The sequence below is a fragment of the Lissotriton vulgaris genome, chromosome 10 (genome assembly GCF_964263255.1).
Source record: "Lissotriton vulgaris chromosome 10, aLisVul1.2, whole genome shotgun sequence".
Taxonomy (NCBI): Eukaryota; Metazoa; Chordata; class Amphibia; order Caudata; family Salamandridae; genus Lissotriton; species Lissotriton vulgaris.
In genome coordinates, this window is record NC_141698.1 from 759,017,666 (window position 1) to 759,037,835 (window position 20,170).

The 20,170-nt window shown below is 44.7% G+C and overlaps 1 protein-coding gene across 12 annotated transcripts in view; it reads right to left on the reverse strand.

Annotated features, from left to right (window-relative positions):
* Positions 1-20,170, reverse strand: part of KIAA1217 (KIAA1217 ortholog) — a 1,418,769-nt gene that overhangs the window by 32,834 nt on the left and 1,365,765 nt on the right. For all 12 annotated transcript variants that reach the window (XM_086941665.1, XM_086941664.1, XM_086941666.1 and 9 more), the window contains one exon: positions 18,905-19,076. In XM_086941665.1, the coding sequence (XP_086797791.1) occupies positions 18,905-19,076 (172 nt within the window). The remainder of the gene's footprint in view (positions 1-18,904; positions 19,077-20,170) is intronic.

A 20,170-nucleotide genomic window follows, 5' to 3' on the forward strand; every position in this document is an offset into this window, starting at 1 on the left:
TCCGCTCTCCTCGCTTGTTTTCAAATGCAGGAATGAGGACAACGGGGGCAACTTCACCAATGCAAGGGGGTCTACGCGCTGCTTGTGTGTACAGGCATATATTCCCGCAGGAAAGCTCTCTGGTGCGGGGATGACCCCCCTGCAACAAGGGGCTCTATTAAGGGCCCTCATCCCACCGAGGTACCCTGGGACAAAAGGCTCCCCGTCAGTAGTAAGGCTAGCTCCCTGTAGGAAGGCCCTCCACGTGTACCGAGGTGCCTTCAAGGAGTCTCCCGTCATGCACCAAAGATAAACACAGGAGGCTCCCGGGTGCCGTGCACGAGTGCGCTCCCCTGCACTTAAATGCCGGGGTGCAAGATGCTACTCACCCCTAGGAAGGTTCCACCCCTCTGGCGGTTCCTTGGTGGGTGGAACGTGTTCCTGAACCTAATTTCTTGGCCACCGTGGGTGCCCGTGTGCATCTCCTGCCTGGAAGGGCCTTGCACAGGAGTGCAGCTTGCACAGTGTTCTCATCTCTCATGCATGCAGCTGGCAAGGTACTTTCTTCAGCCCGGTTCGTAAACTCGCTTTTAAAAGTAGGCGCAGCGCCACCAGGCAAGAAGGAGCCTGGCACTGCCGGTGTTGGCATTCCATGCCCATGTTATTGGACGAGTCGCACACAGCCCCTCGTGGCTTGCAGCTTTCAGTTCCATTAAAAACAATTCACTTCTAGATTGATTTCTTCGCCCCGCCTGTAATGTAATGTTTTAGCCCTCCCAGGGCTAAAACCAATCCATAGCCTTCTGTATACCCCCAGTGGCAGCCATTCTCGTGGGTGTGTACCCTCCACCACCCCACCTTCATCCTCTAGGGTCAAAAGCAGGCTTGCACAGGGGAATATTTCGTAAGTTGACTGGTAACAGGACGTTAAAGTTGCAAGCGTTTTGTTATCAAAGTTTTCGAGGCACAACAGCCAGAATTAGCCCCCTCGGGATGGTTTACTTACCTGTCCTCGATTAAGGGAGAGTGTCTTTTGGCCATTCACTAATTAAATATGTGCGTGTTTATTTACAATATACTTTGTGTATAAACATACACCATTTATCAGTAAAGTAACATACAAATAGCCTGCCTGGCCCCCAGAAGCCGTGTATTTTACGAGCTCCTGTGACCACCTTGCGACGCACACAGGCGGCAGAGGCTTTGGGGAAAAATACATGATTAGCGGTACAACTTGGTCGAGAGGCACGAGACCGTAACAGCGGCGTTCTCTTCTCGGACTTCCTTTTTTAAACACATATATTTTGTCAAATGGGGTTGAAGTAGCAAATGGATAGACTTCCGGTCTCGGGGGTTTTGGAACAGCGACGCCGCAGCTTTTACTGTTGGGTCCTGCTGGGCCTGGGTGGCGCTTTGCTAAGGTGAATGGCCGTGACGTCATTACAAAGACTGGAACTAAAATACCCCGTGCTAATAAAAGAAAATATAAACATGTGTGTGTATATATATATATATATATATATATATATATATATATCCCATCATTATTAATATTATTTTAATGTATTTTTTCTGTTTCTGTTCCAAAACGTTGCATCACGCATAATATACAGTGGGTGATAAAAACATAACATATGCACAGGCCTCGGTGATTCTCGCCAGCTCTTTCTTGCTGGAAAAGCCTAGATTCTGAAAGAGTTTGACATCGTCATGGCACATAAGTAAAGGTCAGCGAGGTAAATTGTACTCTCAGGTGTTTTTGTTTGTTTTTTGTGTGGGGTGGGTGAAATCAACACCCCAATGCGTGTTTTGAGCTGGAAACCGGTCTCTTTGTGTAATCAGTATCTGCTGCGATCTGTGGACGGAGTTGGAATCTCCAGTCAGCTCGGCTCGTCATGTTTCCGAGGTCGATAATTAACTAAGTGAATGTGACTGTAATCAATAAAAGTGGCAGGTATTGGTCTTGGCGCAGTGTGTGTGGCTATGTGTGTGTATGTGGCTGTGTGTGTGTGGCTGTGTTTGTGGCTCTGTGTGTGTGGGGCTCGGTGTGTGTGGCTTTGTGTGTGTGGGGGGCTCTCTCTATGTGTGTGTCTGTGTGTGTGTGTGTGTGTGGGGCTCTGTGTGTGTCTGTGTGTGTGGCTTTGTGTGTGTGTGTGGCTGTGTGTGTGTGAGAGAGAGAGACAGCAGTGTGAGAGAGACAGCCGTGTGAGAGACCTTTTATTTATGTTTTGGTTTTTGAAACATAAATAAAACGCATAAAACACATTGTTATTTGCAATGTCAATAGCTCAAACTCGCGTAAATACGCGACCTATTGAATTGCAAATGTAATAGGTCTCGCATTTGCGAGAGATTAAGCTATTGGCATTGTAAATGACAATGCCATTTATTTATCTGTTTTCAAAACCAACACATACATAAAAATGTTATTTACAATGCCAATAGCTCTAACTTTTGCAAAGACGAGAACGTTGCATTGTAAATGCTTGTTGTCAGAGGCATTGGTTCAATGAAAGTACAATCTGAGTTATCAGGCCAATAAGATCAATTGCAGAAACTATAGTTTGTTCACCTAACAAGACAACAATAGTTAAAAACCAAGACATTCATAATGCACAAAGAGCTAAGGTACTGAAATACTGTTTCGCGATCATCAATTTTGTAGCCAAGTAATTGAGGTTAACTTTGGTGTGTTCACATTTGGGAGTTTCCCATGCCTACATCTTAAATAAGGTACTTATGTAGGATGGCTAGCAAATCAGAGTTTCAGACTCAGGTGGTTGAAAAGTGTAAATGAGAGGAGGCATTAATATTGGAGAAGATTACCTGAGGGGAATGAAAGGATTGTTAAAGGAGTTGAAGGCCTCTGTGGTGGGAGTGGATGGTACGGACAGAGATTGAAGTTGCCTGCATGGGGTGCCAAATATCTGACAGGTGTGGCAGAGAACCTGAAAATAGAACATACCCTTTGGTGATGGACAAGAGAGGGAAGGGCAGAAAGCACCTGAGAGAATGTGATGGATAAATACTAAGGGAAAGGGAGTAGAATATGAGGAGATGGACCTGATAAGGATAAAGTAGAGAGTATCTCTGATCTCATCACAGATCTACATACTGTAAGCTCTTGTGCACGGACTCTTTGCCCCCTGCTTAACCTTCCCATCTGCCCACAGGTGCCCCTTTCTCAGCACTTACTTTGCACCTGCACCCTTGTGCCTCTGCCACTCTGCCCTCTGTACCCTCACCGAATAACTCCGCACAGTGCAGCGACACCACCCACATGCTTCTAGGGAGATGTGACATTCATTATTCCAGTTCACAATTAAGTCAGTTTAAAAACTGAGGCCAGAAGGCTGCTTGCATTAAACATTCTGTTATGTGTAGGATGTACTTTAAAGCCCAGCAATGTGAACTGGTCAAATGCTTCTATAACGTGTTTGTCAACTCTAGGAGGTATAGCTGCAAAGAACTAGAGCGCCATGCATCGGCCTTGGCTGTACTCTTGTATAGCAATTTGGCATTAGACTGCATATTAAAAATAGTTTGGTACAGCATCCATAACAATTAAATAGAGGTGTCAGGGTGGGTGCTATGTGGTACATTTTTGCAGTTTTATATAATGCAAACTCGACCTGACGTTATTGGAGTGCTTTACATGAGCACCAGTTATACTACACACATTACTTTGCACAAGGAGATTATGTGATTTGTCAGGAATCACAGGATGCTGAGTTGACTAAGAGTCTTGAACCTGGTACCCGGCTCTAAAGTCAGCAGCTCTGGCTGTTACCACACATCCTTTTCCCCCCCTTCAGTGGGGCAGGGGTGGCGCACATGGCACTCTCCTATGTCGGAGTTGCAGAAGGTTCCTTGCTAGGTCCTCAATCGGACTGGTGCTGGTGGCAAACCTGCTTCTTGCATTTAACTCTTCTCTGCCTTCTCGCCGGTGACGTTCTGTGACCCTTTATTTTTCGTTCTGCTGCGCTGGCAAAGAAAGGGAAAGCCAGAGCAAATTGCACTTTTTGAAAGGCTTCCCTTCCTTCCCGCAGCACAGCTACCTGGCAAGTTACTCTGCCGCAGCTCATCACTACTGGTGTGCACTTGCCAACATGTGAGCATGTGCTACAGTGCAGAAATGTGATGCGTGCTCACATGACTAGTTGTGACCTGAAATGCTGACCTGATGCAGCAAATACCGGTACTCTCCTTGGTAACGGAGAAGTTCGGGTACTCTTGGAGGGGGGGAGGGGTGAGGGGAGGGGGGGTGGTTTAATGAAGTGCCAGTACTCCGTACCAGTGATTACAGGCACATTTAAAACACTGTTTATATCCCCTTAAAATAAATGTAGCAAAAGACCACCTTTTCAAGTGGGGAAAACCACCTGAATGCCTGACATGAAATTTTCCTTTGACTGAAAACGAGCACAGTGCTGGAATTGGAAAAAAATATACTCCAGGAACACATACATAGGGTGTCCAGGTGTGGCAGAGAAAAAGAAGTGTAGTCAACGGAGTTATAAAAAGCAGAGCCTTACAGTAAACGTATACATTTACTGAAGGCCCGCCCTAATTTAGATTGACCGGGACAGCGCCTTAGGCAGAAAGAAAATTTGGTGTTTGTTATGAGATTGTGTGGCTGGTCGTTGCAGTGTGATGGCAGGGGGTGTGGGGAAGATGGGAGGAGGGCAGGGGGTTGGTGGGGTGCTAACGATTATGCTGAGGTAAACTAAGGGCTGATAAAGTCTTTAAAGGGACCCGATTGACACCGAGTAGGATAGACGAGCTGCAGTTTGCATGACATTAAGTCAGGAAGTTACTGATGTCCTGGGCCCAGCTTGCCCATGCCCAAAGCCGGCCATGGCTAGACTGATTATTCTTTGATGCAAGCCAACAGTGCATCAAAATTGCTTTGTGTCACAGGGCGGGAGAAAAATTGTCATAGCTACGTAGATATGGTGCATTTTTCTCTTCCCCCAGCGCTGGCACACTTTTGGCAGCCATGCACCAACGCACACACCTATGCACCATGGTGCATGGGTTTGTGCATTCTCTGAAGCACAGGTTTTTGTATTGGAAGGGGTCCCTTCTTTTACAAAACTATGCTTTAAGGCTTTTCCCACTTGTATGTTTGGTGAATAGTGCAGTACACATACAAAGTTGGAAAACAAGGGAAAATGAAAGCAGTAACCACACACACCTACAACACATTTCACCTGGTTACTCCTGCCTCGAGGAACCATACGATTTTGGCACAAATCCCTGTCTACTAAAGTTTGTAGTTGGGAATGTGTGCCAAAACTAGGGGTGGGCAGAACTTGTGGATTTTCACTCTGTGGAGTTCTGTCGAGTTACGTAAAAACTCCAAGCGATTCTGTGAGATTCCATGAGTAGGGGTAATTCAGCACATCGCTCTGCTCATGAAGATTTCAAGCGCCAAGAGGTTGTTCCACACTGGAAAATCTGCGCGAACGGCACCACGTGGACAGCTTCTTTGTGGTGCTGCTTCTTTGCGGTCACCTGAGTAGATTTTCTGCTCAAGCAGCAGTTTTCTCACTGCGAAAGGTCACGGCTGCCCTCGTTGAGAAAACCTCGCCGGGTGCCATTCTAGCACTCGAAAATCGCGCTAGAGGATGCAAATGTTTGCAAGCGCACGCCAACTTAATGTTGGCGAACAGCACGTGTGAAATAACTCCACCGGTTGGCAGAGTTTTGCCAAACTCCACGTTACGAGCGTAACACAGTGGCCAAAACTCTGCAAACTCCACCGGCACAGTGAAATTTATTGATCACCCTTAGTCAGCACTCAAGGGTGGTTGCATGGGAACACACATGTAAAGCAAAGTAGTCCATAGCACAACTTTTCATTACTTTTGGATATCATCCATCTAAAAACCCCTTATTTACGTTGGGTAGTATACCCCACCATAACACTTTTCTCCGGGTTTGCATCTCAAAATTGGTGCAAAACATTAGCAAATCTGTGCTTCATTTTAAAACAATCTGCTGTAAAGAAATTGGCAACAAGGACAAGTATACCAGAAATGTTTTCTATCTCACCTAATTTGTAATTTGTAATTTATATTTGTATAGCGCATTATCACCAACGGTATCGAAACGCTTTGAGAGAGGTGCCTGCTTAGGTTAGGGGTGGGGAGATGGTGCTTTACTGTGAGCCCCAGGCTTCCTCAAACAGTAGGGTTTTGAGTTGTTTCCTAAAAGGTAACAGGGAGTGTTCCTTACGGAGATTGTCAGGCAGTTTGTTCCAGATCTGTGGAATGGTAATTGAACACAAAGAGACAGTATTTAAAATATCTGACAGGGTTATGACACCTGCTGCAGAGATCTTTGTCTGTCCTGCAATTTTCAGGTGATTATAATAACAGTAAAATAACTAGGATGGTTAATAGAGTTCTAGTAGAGTTCTGTATGTTATCCAGTCACATTTTTGCCTCGCAAGTAGCATAGAGGGGTAATTTTCCTGCTGCAAAGCACATCGTGTAACATGCAGATTGACAGATTTGTATTTTATGTAGATGGGTAAGTGGGTTACTGCTTTTGACACAGATCTCCTTGTTGTTTCCAGTTCATAAGCTGCAATTCTTATATAGCACAGCGAGCCATGTACTGGCATAAAAGAGCTGCATGCAAATTGCAAGACATAGGTTTAGATCCATATTTTGTTCCCCCTCAAACTTTGTCTTTCTAAGTTTGTAAAAAGGGATCCTTTGGGTAGTAGTAAAGTGTTGCTTTTACAGACTGAGTTACTTTTTTTAAAATCTTAACTCTGTTTTTTCCTTGACCATGCACACATAGCATATAATGTCTAGAAATATGGATATGTGACTCTCCTAAATGTATAGCCCTCATTGTCTTTTGCAACATTTCCTGTACATCGATTTACACACGTATGTGTTTTATTGTCTCTATGAGGTCAGGTTCTCCGATACCCTACACTGGGATGAGTAGTACGATAAAAGCATTAAATAAAAAATAAATTAGGAAGTGCTATTTAAATTATTTGCGTAACTAATCATACACACAAATATAACTGACATTCTTACACAGGCCCGGCTCCAGGAATATTTATTTGGGTGGGCCAAAGGTACATTTGGATGGGCCACTGCTGCCCCGATTTATCGCTTATATATCTAGCCAGGCCAGCTTCTGGGCCCTCCTTTCTCTCCTTAGTCTTACAAGGCACAGTAAAACGCACTATTTTCAAAGTCTCTTTCTAAATGTTATCTCTCTCAAAAGTGCTTTTCTTCCATGTAATGTCCCTTTGATGGGAAGGGGAGGTTTCTAAGGTGGGAGTATCAAGCAAGTGACACTACTGGGGCTCCCTCTGTGCGAGCCTTCAGGGATAAACCTTCTCCATTACTACCTCCACCTGACCCCCGACTCTGCAGCACGCTCCCTTACAGGCTTGATTATCCACTTTTCTACCACCCCTCTCATTACACCTTATTTCACAGTTGACCGTGTTCCCCAGCCCCATATCAGCCACCATTCAGTTCCACTTTCATTATTCCCAGTAATAAACAATAGTAAAATCACCTTCAAACTAGAAACATTGAATATAGCAGTAAATGTAATTAGCATGCATGTTAAAGTATGCTCCACAGTTGTTCTAATCAGCCAGCTTTAGTGCCGGTGCAAAAGTCTTTTTGACCTCTTTTTTTTACCTCTTTCTCTGTAGATAACTCAACTACCACCCTCCAACAGTGCCCCTCATCTCTCCGTAGCTCCCCCACACCTCATGACCTCCTCCTCAGATTCCCTCACTACCACCCTCCACCAGCACCCCTTATTGCTCTATAGTTCCCCCCACCCTGTGACCTCCTTTTCGGATTCCCTAACTGCCACCCTCCACAAGTGCCCCTCATTTCTCTGTAGCCCCCCACCTCATGACCTCCTCCTCTGCTTCCCTCACTGCTCCCTCCACCAGCGCCCCTCATCTCTCCGTAGTTCCCCCAACCTGTGACCTCCTCCTCGGACTCACTCACTGCCACCGTCCACTAGTGCCCCTCATCTCTCTGTAGTTCCCTCCCTCCACCCCATAAACTTCTCCCCGGCTTCCCTCACTGCCACCCTCTACCAGCGCCCCTCATCTCTCCGTAGCCCCCAACCCCATGAACTCCTCCTCGAATTCCCTCACTGCCACCCTCTACCAGCGCCCCTCATCTCTCCGTAGCCCACAACCCTGCGACCTCCTCCTCGGATACCCTCACTGCCACCCTCTACCAGCGCCCCTCATCTCTCCGTAGCCCACAACCCCGTGACCTCCTCCTCGGATACCCTCACTGCCACCCTCCACCAGCACCCCTTATTGCTCTGTAGTTCCCCCCCACCCTGTGACCTCCTTCTCGGATTTCCTAACTGCCACCCTCCACAAGTGCCCCTCATTTCTCTGTAGCCCCCCACCTCATGACATCCTCCTCTGCTTCCCTCACTACTCCCTCCACCAGCGCCCCTCATCTCTCCGTAGTTCCCCCCAACCTGTGACCTCCTCCTTGGACTCACTCACTACCACCGTCCACTAGTGCCCCTCATCTCTCTGTAGTTCCCTCCCTCCACCCCATAAACTTCTCCCCGGCTTCCCTCACTGCCACCCTCTACCAGCGCCCCTCATCTCTCCGTAGCCCCCAACCCCATGAACTCCTCCTCGGATTCCCTCACTGCTACCCTCTACCAGCGCCCCTCATCTCTCCGTAGCCCCCAACCCCATGAACTCCTCCTCGGATTCCCTCACTGCTACCCTCTACCAGCGCCCCTCATCTCTCCGTAGCCCACAACCCCGTGACCTCCTCCTCGGATACCCTCACTGCCACCCTCTACCAGCGCCCCTCATCTCTCCGTAGCCCACAACCCCATGACCCCCTACTTGGATTCCCTCACTGCCACCCTCCACTAGTGCCCCTCAACCCTCCATTGCCCCTCTCTCATATCCATTCCATTTGTTGTATAGCGCTACTCATATCAGTGTGGGGTGTCACAGTACTTTACATAACCACACACATTATACAGAGACAATAAATCAGTCTACGGGGAATGTCACATAAGACCATGAGGATTACAAGGTGTAAAAATCACGTCATCCATACTGGTAGGCAATTTATTTTACAAGGGTTTGGTCTGGGGAAGCACAAACTCAAGATTTAAAGAGTACTCCAGTGGTTGGGGGTTGGCTTTACTGATAAAAAGGTACAACTGCCCAAAAAAACTCTTTTTAGTAACATTAGAAAGTTGAAAGAATGTAGAAGCTCTAACCATATCAACACAAAAAAGCGAAGTTTGTATTCAGCTCCTTGATGACATTTCATAGGTCACTGTCCTATGTTAGGATAGTAACTTTTGGACTGCAAGTAACACAAGGATATCTGTGACAGAGGTAGTAACCCACTGAGCTATTGCCATAAAATTCAGTTTATCTGAAAAACTACCAAAAGACAAATGGTTGCTCTGCAGCAGTATCGTAAATCACCAGTTATCTGAACAGCTGTTATTGTCCTTGTACGTCAGTGGCAGGTTCACTGCGAGGGCCAAGTCTCATGTTTGGGTGGGCCAGGCTCGAGTTTGGGTGGGCCTGGCCCACCCAGCCCACCCTCTAGAACCGGGCCTGTTCTTACAGTACATGCACGTCTTTTAAGAAGGGTTTTGAAGAAGTCAAAAACCTGCCTCTGATGTATAGTTTCTCTGAAGTACTTGTGAAGTGATAAGCTGTGTGTCTTTGTTACCATCACGGAAATCTCCTCTTGAGCATACAGCTCCTTTGAATGCCTCTCAGTCAACATCAAAACTCAGGATTCCAGACCCACACTCTGCAACCTTCTATACCATCCCCCAGGCAATTCCTCAGAATTCGAGGTTCACCTTTCCGACTTGATTGCTCACTGCGTACTAGGCAACTCTAACTACATAATCCTGGGCGACCTCAATCTAAGGTGAAATGAAACCAAGAACCCACTCATTCAAACCTTAAATAACCTACTTCTGGCGAACAATCTGACACAACATTGCTTAGAAGAAACTCACCACAGAGGAGCCATCCTTGAAGCCATTATAGCCGAAAGCAAGACTATCACCATCGATCACATCCTCTCGGTCGACTGGTCCGACCAGCACATAGTCCTCTTTCACATTAACCTTTCAATCCTGGACAATATAATTCCTAAACAAGACCCTCTCATTTATAAACAAGACCCTCCCAAACAGGTCAGGAACACAGCACAAATTCCACGAGCAGTCTTAGAGGAAAGAATCAGCTTGCTGCTCCCCTCTGCCACTGACCACCTCTCAACCAACGATATCACCTCTCTCAACACTAATTTTACGCTTACCCTAGATCAAATTGCTCCCATGAAACTAAAGAAATCTACGAACATCCCCTCTAGAACATGGTTCACCTCTGACATCAATGATGAAAGAAGACATTTAAGAACTGTAGAAAGAACCTGGACGAATGATCCCTCAACCCTCCACTGTGATCAACTGCAAGCAGCGCGCAGGATGTACAAAAATCACATCAAGAATAAAAAGTCAGCCTTCTTCCGTTCAGCATTAGATAACACAAAATACCGACCTAAAGAGCTTTTCAACATCATCAGGAATCAGACCGCCAAACCCTTACCCCCCTTAACTCAGGCATCCAAAGCTCGGTACGACAGTTTCGCAACCTTCTTTAACGACAAAATCGTCAGGATCGACCTAGCACTGGGCTTAAACCCCACCTCCCTCAATGAGTTTAATATGCCCAAAAACCTTGTCAACGCTTCCATGAAATCTCCACAACAGTGGTCTTCATTCATTCTCATCCAGGAAGCAGAGATAGTCAATCTAATCTCCAAAGCCAAGCCCTCAGCACACGCCCTGGACCAGCTACCGCCTCTCCTGACCAAAGACCTAAAGCGAGTCCTAGCTTCAATATGGTGCAAGATCATCAATAGCGCTTTGAGCTCTGGATCGTTCCAGATTGCCTCAAGATAGGGCAAGTCACACCACTACTAAAGAAACTAGGTCTAGACACAGAAGATCTGAACAATTTCAGACCGGTCTCCAACCTTCCATTTTTGGCTAAAATCATGGAAAGATGTGTACTCCCTCAGCTAACCCTTCACCTTGAAAACATCAAACTTCTAGATCCCCACCAATCGGCATTCAGAAAGGGATGCAGCATGGAATCTGCAATCCTCAACGTCATAGACCTACTCAAGTCACTCGACTCGGATCAATGCTGCCTTCTCCTCCTTCTAGACCTATTGGCTGCATTCGATACAGTCAACCACAATCTACACCTAAGGGTTCTTCAAGAAAGAGCTGGTCTACAAGAGACAGTCCTCCAATGGTTCTCCTCCTTTCTTCACAACCGATCACAGAGAATAAAAATCAAAAACTTCTAATCCGACCTCCACCCGGTCATCAGAGGTGTTCCTCAAGGATCTGTACTCTCCCCCCAGCTCTTCAACATCTATATCGAACCCCTCACCTCTCTACTCAGAAAATCCAACATCCCCTTTCATCTATATGCGGACGACATGCAACTCTATCTGGAAACGACCTCAATTGAGGACATCCAAAAACTAAACAATACGCTCAAGGAGGTACAAGACTGGCTCTCAACCAATCACTTGAAACTGAACCAAGATAAAACAGAAATACTACTTATTTCCAACAAAAATGATAACCCTCAAATCAAAGAAAGGCTCAAAGCCCTCAATGGCAACCTCTCCCTGGCAGACTCAGTGAAATCTCTAGGGATCACCCTAGACCCAAAACTTGACATGAAGAAACACATCTCAAGATCTCCTAAAAGTGCCATTCTCAACCTAAAATTGCTATACAAAATAAAACCCTTCCTCCCACCCAAGGACCTTCAACAAGCCACCCAGGCACTAGTCCTCTCTAGAATAGACTACGGGATTGTGACCTTGACAGGGTCAGCAAAATCTCACCTTGCCCCCTTAAGGACGACACTCAACGCAGCAGCAAGAATGGTCTCCGGAATGAAGAAATTTGAGCACATCTCTCCAGCCCTCAAAGAACTCAGATGGCTCCCAGTGGAGTTGCGAGCCAGCTTCAGAACAGCCTGCATCACCCACAAAGCCCTGCACACAGGGAAACCAGAATACCTGGCCGCCAAACTCAATAGGACAGACCAGTCCAGAAACCTCAGGAGCTCCAGCTCTCTACTGCTCATCCCTCCCAAATCTCGCAAGCACAGAAATACAGCCAAGTCTTTTGCTGGTAACGCTCCCAAAATCTGGAACTCCATTCCTCCCCACATTAGAACAACCTCCTCGTTTTCAAAATGCAAGAGGCTACTCGAAGACCTCTTCCTCGACCGTACTCGAAAGATCTGACAGACCTTGGACTGTCCACAATCTATCACTTCGGCTTTACCTAAATTCCGAGTCTGACAACAGGGTCGCAGCTCAAGATATCTTCTGGATACATACATTCTATTGACAGTCTCTGATTGATTTTCAGTCTGCTAACTACTTTATTTGTTGTATATGTTGTGAAGCGCTCTGATACCCCTTGGTCTAGGTAGCGCTATACAAAACTACTAAAATAAATAAATACCTTCCATTGTTAAGGTGTCTAGGTGTTAGGCTCCAGATGGTTCCCAGTCAGGATGATACTAGATCACAAGGAGGGCTGCTGGCCCATTTAATAAAGCATTTGTTTTAGCTCCAGCTGGAAGTGAACATAAAACCCCCTCGCCACTAGCATGTTGCTGCACTGAACAGAAAGCAGATGAAGTGTGCGAGCTGCTGAACTGGGTTCCAGAGTCGCAAAGTTTCACGAAGACAAATTCAGCATATATTACTGGGTTGGTCAGATCCGGCTCAGAAATACCTGTTGGAACTGGGATACGGTGGGATACCCCAATAATTTCCTGCACTGATGGTGCCTCAATACACAGACGGGTAGACTTACCAAGCATTGTGCCCCACAACACTACACAAAAATCTGCATAGCTGCATTGTAGGAATAGCAAAAAAATGTGCAGAGTCATTTTCACAGCACACCGTGTGCCAAAAAAAAACACACAAACACAAATATCTGACACTAAACTAAATGTAACACTATGCCATCGGGCAAAGGCATGGGAGTGGTGTCTTAAATGAGATTTGTACCTCAAGTACACATTTCCTCGAGTTGATGCTATCCTGATGTGAGTCACATGATGTGTGCTATTTTTGTCACTTTAACAAATTTTAAGTGTGGAAATTTCATTCTGTTTTGCTCATTGTTTGTGTCTCTTTTCGTTTGACATCAGTATTCCACACCAAGAGCTTCTGAATTGACTTTAGTCGATCTGGCTCTGCATGGAACCCTAGAGGGGTTTGCGCTACTCTCACTCCTTTACACCCACCTTCAATGTATGATCAGCGATTTTGCACTATTCGACACAGCGCTGTGTATTGCTACAATTGTTCCACCTTTTGGGGAAAAAAATCTATTTGTGAGCAATGGTTGGCCACATTATAGAGAGATTTAATGTACACTGCCTGTTCTCAATTCCAGTAGCATAACACAAAAATAATAGAACCATGGTCAAAATTTGGAAAAAAGCCACTAAAATGGTACATTGGTGGACAGCCTCTCAGATATAGACAGATCTTTGGCTGTGCTGCCCTGTGTTACACCTCAGTATCAGCCCAGCATCCCTCAAACCTTTGCTCGGGAGCATGCTACTAGGTGTCTGCTATTCGAGTTAAAATCACGCTTGCAATAAAAGGCTTCATTTAAGGGTGCATTAAACATGAATAGTCGCTGCCTCTGTTCATTGATTCTTAGCTCTACGGAGGACTGCCATCTTTTTTACTTAGTGTTCCATCAAACTGACCTTAGCGTCAGGCTTAATATGTTTCAGTGACAAAACACTGTTTCGATTTTCGTTTAAATGGAAGAGTGGAAATTACTTAAACATATTTCAAGCAACCAAAGATGTTACTATGACCTTGTAGCCAACGGTTCCAGATACAGACGAACCATTAGAGGTGTGTCAGTATGAGAGAGATAAATATAATTTACGATCCGAACAGTACAGGCAGCTTTCTGGCCAAGGCATGGATTCTTGTGCAACATAAAAAAGGAAGTAGAATAAATGGGGCTTCTTGAGATGAAGGTCCGTCCAGCGGGAACCTCTGCCTGTGGTAAAGGAGCAGAGGCAGGAATGGCTGCATTACAACGCGGAACAATTCATCTTGGAGCAGCAGATTCTGTAATTTAAATCTACATTGGCATAGGCTGGCGATGCGCAGCATGAGCTTCCACCGTTCGAGCATCCCTCTTGTTTATGATGCCATTAGAAGTGGGCATCCCAGCTGACTTGCAGAGGACAAGCAATTATTCAACACCTTTTTTAAGCAGAAGGCAAGGAGTAAGATTCATTAGTATGGGCTACTTGATGTTTAGGTACTTCTGAAAGACGCTGGGGTATCTTTACTAAAATGTCTCGCAATCCAGCGCAGTAAACAAAGTTGTTGCATTGCATGGCAGGGAGAAAGCAGGAAAGACCCACATCTATAGAGAGACGGCACTGCGCTTCCCTCTCCCCAGCGCAGGTGTGCAACCAGGCTGCCTAGCACCGTGCACACACCTTTGCAATATAGCAACCCTTTTTTGTCTTGGTTTTGTTAGAATACGTACATTTGAAAAACAGCACGGTATAAGCCTCACATGCCGTTAAGCGTACAGTAATATGTGGTTTCTAATCTTTGTTACGGTGGGACCGGTATTCTCACCCCCAATCTGAACAATGCTATTAAATAACATATTAAAGTTACCATATCTGAATCCATACACCTACTATATTGTACATCTAGTTAATGTGTACACACACACACATGTTTCTGCGAAAGATTTCCACACAAATTACGACCTCCAAGAGTAGCGTGTGCCCCTACAGCTTCAAAACTGCAATTTCCAGTTTGCTTCAAGAGGAAAAAGCATGCACACTCCCAGCAGGTAATTTGCAATTTACAGTTTATTGAGCATATATATATATATATATATATATATATATATATATATATATATATATATATATATATATATATATATAGAGAGAGAGAGAGATATTGGCACACGTGTAACAAAGACAAGTACCTGTCGCACGGCACAGCAAAAGAACTTGATGGGTTGCGGGAAAGGAAGAGAGTAAAAATATGATGCAATTCTGCTCTCTCCTTGTGCTAGTGCACTGTGTGCTGCCAGGGGCCAAGGCAGTAACTCTTCCACCTTTGTGCAAGGGTGCCTGTATTACCTTCCTGCACAAAAACAATCCAGAAAGGCATTTTTCTCTTTCTGTGTATGATGCAGAATCCCTCATTCACAGAAAGAAGAAATTAGGAAAAAAGACGATTCTCCTCATTATGGTCTCCTCTGGGAGGTGTAATGATTTTGCATAATCCCAGGTTTACACACCTTTGTAAATCTGGTACTGCGTCAAATCCATGGATGCATGTACGGAAACACCCATGCTCCACCAATGGAATGGCTTCCAGCTTGAAATGTAATGTAGTGCAGCACTAGCCACTGCGGGGCATCAAATATCTTTACAAAGCCACACAAGGTGGCACAAAACTCCCCATGCTTGGCTTTTTGGATATACTGAAGCTTTTGCGTTGTCCTTGTGTCTCAACGCAAGAACAATGTAAAGGCTTAGTAAATTTGGGTGAAATCATTTGTCTGCCATCACGGTTTCTGAAATTGGTGAAAAATAGTTACCTTCTATCTCAAAGCTAGATACACACACCTCAAATAAGGGCTGTTAGAGCAAACTAGTTTAACAATTTGCTTACCAGCTGCAAAATGCAGATCTGCTTCTTTAGCCCCCACGTCTTTTTGTTCTTACACTAGAATTTATCTCCTGTGTCTTTCCAATTCTTTTTCAAATTCTGTTATGGATTTTGATTTAATCATCTGCACTGGAAGGCACCCACATGCATTTATTGCCCTTTCTTAGAGAAAGTTCCTCCTGTTACGGTTTAGCCCCTATGCGTGACTTACTTCATTATGAAATCATGGGTAATCACTGCAGGCCCTCAAAAGTTGGCCAAGTCAGGTTCTCAGGACAACGAATCCATAGGCAATAAGAAAGACTGCACATAACTTCATTTCATTAATGTTATTAATGGAAGTCTTAAACACACAGCTGTTGCAGATGCTCAAGGACCAACGTGGACGCCACTGTTTTCGAGTCAGGCCTGCACTGGAATATATATATATGCTTGTTTAAGCTATTGTGCTTCTCTCCTCAAAGTCATTTGGATTAAATGCATTCATCCCTGGTCATCCCCAGATTTTCGCTGTAGACTGTAAACCATCTATGTACCTTTCCTCAAGTTCGATCCCTTATTATCCTTTCGGGAAAGTTTCCTGGAGAAGTGGACAGCCTGGTACAGGCTCGAAGCATGAGTTACAACCTCTCTGCCCACCATTCTTTCCTATAGCCCTGCTTATTTTTCACTTTTTCGTCGAATCAGCTGCCTACAGTGATAGTAAGTAAATAAGTAATGTTTGTTTAGTTAGTTAAAACCATAACAATTTAAAACAAGTAGCAAAAGCGCAATTTTACGATAAGCAGTTAAAAGCAGGAATTTAAGTATAAAATCATTTTGTTTCTTAAAAGTTCAATGTAGAAAGTTAGACCTCGTTTGCCCAGCTTCCGACCCTTGTAACAAAGCTTTTTAAAGGCTTTAAGAAATTTGATCAGTCTGCCAGGGTCGGTGCTAAGACACACAAAGCAGTACAAACACTTGCAGGGCATTTACTGCCAAATTCATCAAAGACCCGTTTTGCGAGTCTTTAATAGCGATTCATAAGGAATCACTATTACAGACTCGCAAAACGGGATTCATGTAGGAATCGCAAAAAAAAAGCGATTCTTACACATTCCTTATTTGCGATTAGCAAATTGCTAATCGCAAATAAGGATGCGATTTCAAGTGTGCTAGGGGTGTCCAAAGGACACCCTGTAGCACCCCTGAAATGTAATCTACATTGGTGTTGCGCACACACATGTCCAAAGGACGTGTGTGTGTGCAACATGCAACTTAGAAAAATCAATTTAAAAGCCTTTTTCTAAGTTTTCGCTATTTACCACGAGGTTTGACCTCGCGGTAAATAGCGGCCCGAAATTGCGAATTCGCAATTTATAAATGGTTAATGAATTGCATTTAAGGAATCTCAAATAGAGATTCCTTAAATGTAATTCCTCGCAATTTAGCGAAATCGCATTTACTGATTTTTGCATTTGGGATGATGAATCCCAAATGCAGAAATTGCGCTCGCAAAGGGCCAGATTCTCAGAATCAGGCCCTTTGCGAGCGCAATTAAGCTTCATGAATCTGGCTGTTACTTTCTAGGACTTCTCATGGAAATAATTTTGCGCTGGAAGGGTGTCCTTTTAGCAAAGCAAACAGTGCTTTGTGCTACTCTTAGTCATCTTACATAAAAGTGACTTTACTTGGGGGATTTTTGGGAATTGCAGTGCAAGCACCCAAGTGCTAATTTGGAAAAATGTTTTTATTTCTCCAAATATTCTGCACATTGCATGTGTGCTGCACTGTACAGCACACATCCACAGAGTGGATTGCTTTACGATTTGTCCAGGCATAGGATGTATACTGGAAGGGTAGGCATCGGGTACAAACCTTGCTCGATATTGTTCACACAGCTCTGCACCAAGGTGCAAAGGTTGTGCAAGACCCGAGGCAGCCTGTTCCAGGGTGTCATTTTAGTAAATATTTCTATGCTGCTTTCCTCCGCTTGTTCGGTGCTGTGCTGCACCAAAATATATTACATTTGTCTTACTGTCCCATCTAGTTTGTCTGCAATGTCACTTAGGAAATGTATGGGAGAGGATTAGATAATTCTCCTGATACTACTTTTCACTGCTCTCTCTACAAGCGCATTTAACCCCTTGGGCACGGCTGCGATTCTGCGCCTGGGCGGCACATTCCTAACGCGGGTGCGGTCATGACGGCCGGGAGCCGTCATCAGCACAGGAGCACTGTGTGCCATGGCGGCTCCCGGCCGTCATCAGCAGGAATAGGATTATCGTTGTCATAACATAGTCCGACATAAACACTATGTCCTAAATATCTGTTACAAAAATCTCAACCAATTTGAGTTAATAAGAAAAATTCTATAGCCAGTGGGACAATTATTTTGTAAACAATATGTCTTAGGCCACAGAACATTCCTTTATACGATAATCTGAAATACAACCCTCTTCGGGACTTAGTTTTATCTGCTTCCTAGGAGGTGGTGGCCTTCAACCTTCCATGAGCCAGGTCAGTGGTTGATTGTTGTGACCATTAATATGAGAATTGCTCTGGCTTTGAATCCAAGAGGCCAGAGGCGTGTAGACTGCCTATGAGACGACCGGGGACTAGGTGATTAGGACACAACAGCTCGGCTCATCAACATAAAGGTAAGTGGAAAGTGGCTGGGATTTCCTAGAGCGATTTTCTACTTGCCACTAAGGATAACATTGGATCACTAGAGACCTCTGTATTTCTACTCATTTTAGTAATAAAACAGCTTTGGATAAACTGCATTTCAAGAGATAACATAACTTGTCAGTATTTGGAAAATATGGGTGTATGTGATTAGGTTGGAAGACAACACAGGTGGAGGCTGATATAGGAGAAGGGGAAACCTGAAGGGACACAAAGAACCCTCTCTACCAATATCCATACTAGGGGCCCATTAGGTCAAAATCTAAATTAGGTCCCACATTTTTTTGTTTGTTTCCTGAATCATTTATGAGGTTTGCTCTTTTTTTTAAAAAAATGCATGCTGCTTAAATTTAATTGAAATTCCTCAACACCTTCTGTCGATCAAACACATAGTTAATGTGTCTTGTTACAAGTAGAACAAACCAACCATATTTAAAACCGTGCATACTTACCAAAGACTTCTAATTTTTCCACAGATTCAGTTTTTGGCGACTGGGGTGGCATTTCCAGGTTAGGTATGGACTTCATGATGTTCGCCTGTGCCTCTTCCAGTAGTTTTTCAAATTCCTTACCATTGTAGTGATCAAGATTTTGCCGTTTTTCTTCCCACTTCTTCTCTGCTTCCTGCAAAACAGTGTCATTCATTTAGAATATTGCGTCTAGTCGTGAACTGCATTTTAAAAGGTAATTTTCAAATGCAGTGCATCATGCTGCCTGGCCATATCTTCAGTGATTAAAAAAATCAGACGCCCACAAAACTGAAGGCATATTTAAAATAAAATGGCACAACACGGCAAAACAAGCAATTTTGGTGCACCAAGCTGCGTCATTTAAAAAAAAGCAGGGATGTGCCATATTTACAGGAATACGGCACACCCCTGTGGTCTCACCTGTGCAAAAAAGCAGCTGTGAGCCAACGCAGGCACCCCTGCACAATGGTGCAAGGGTGCCTGCATTGCCAGCACAATTGTGTTATAGAAGAAAGGGACTCCTTCCTGCACAAAAACAATCATTGATAGCACTTTGCTCCTTCTATGTGTGCTGCAGAACACCATTTTAATGCAGCCGCGTTAAAGGCATTCGTTTTTGGCGCTGCCTCCGATTTACCAATCCTTGTAAATCTGGGGGAGTGACAAAAAGCAATGGGAGTGGCGTGGGAACACCCACAGCAACACCCATGACACACCGCTTTAACGCAGAGTACTGTGTGAAAGAGGGTCATATTTACAAGGCTGTGTAAAGCCACACAAAGTGGAATTGTGTGGCCTTGCAAATATGGGCCAGCACACAGCGCCACCAGAGCGCCAAAGAAAGTGACACTCTGGTGGAGCTAGGGTCTTGTAAAAATGCCCCTGAGTTTTTTTTTATTTTCTAGAGCCTGATCAACAATGGCAATCGGTGGTTAATTTGTAAAAAACTAAAACTAAGGGCAGGGGCTCTCCTCAGAAGGCAGCTTCTAACAGCCCATTTCTCCTGCCATAAAACCCTACAAGTGGAGAAAGGATGTGGTGCAGTGGCCAGTGCTGCCGACCTCGGAGCTGGGGAACCAGGTTCCGATCTCGGTGTCAGCTCAACATCTTGTGAGTCTTGGCAAATCACTTAATATCGCTGTGCCTACCAAAAATGAATGTGTCCTTAACTACTGCTCAAGTTCCAGTGTTGATGATTAAGTGTCTGTGCTGAGCACTGGAATCCACCGGCTCAAATTAAGCACTGAT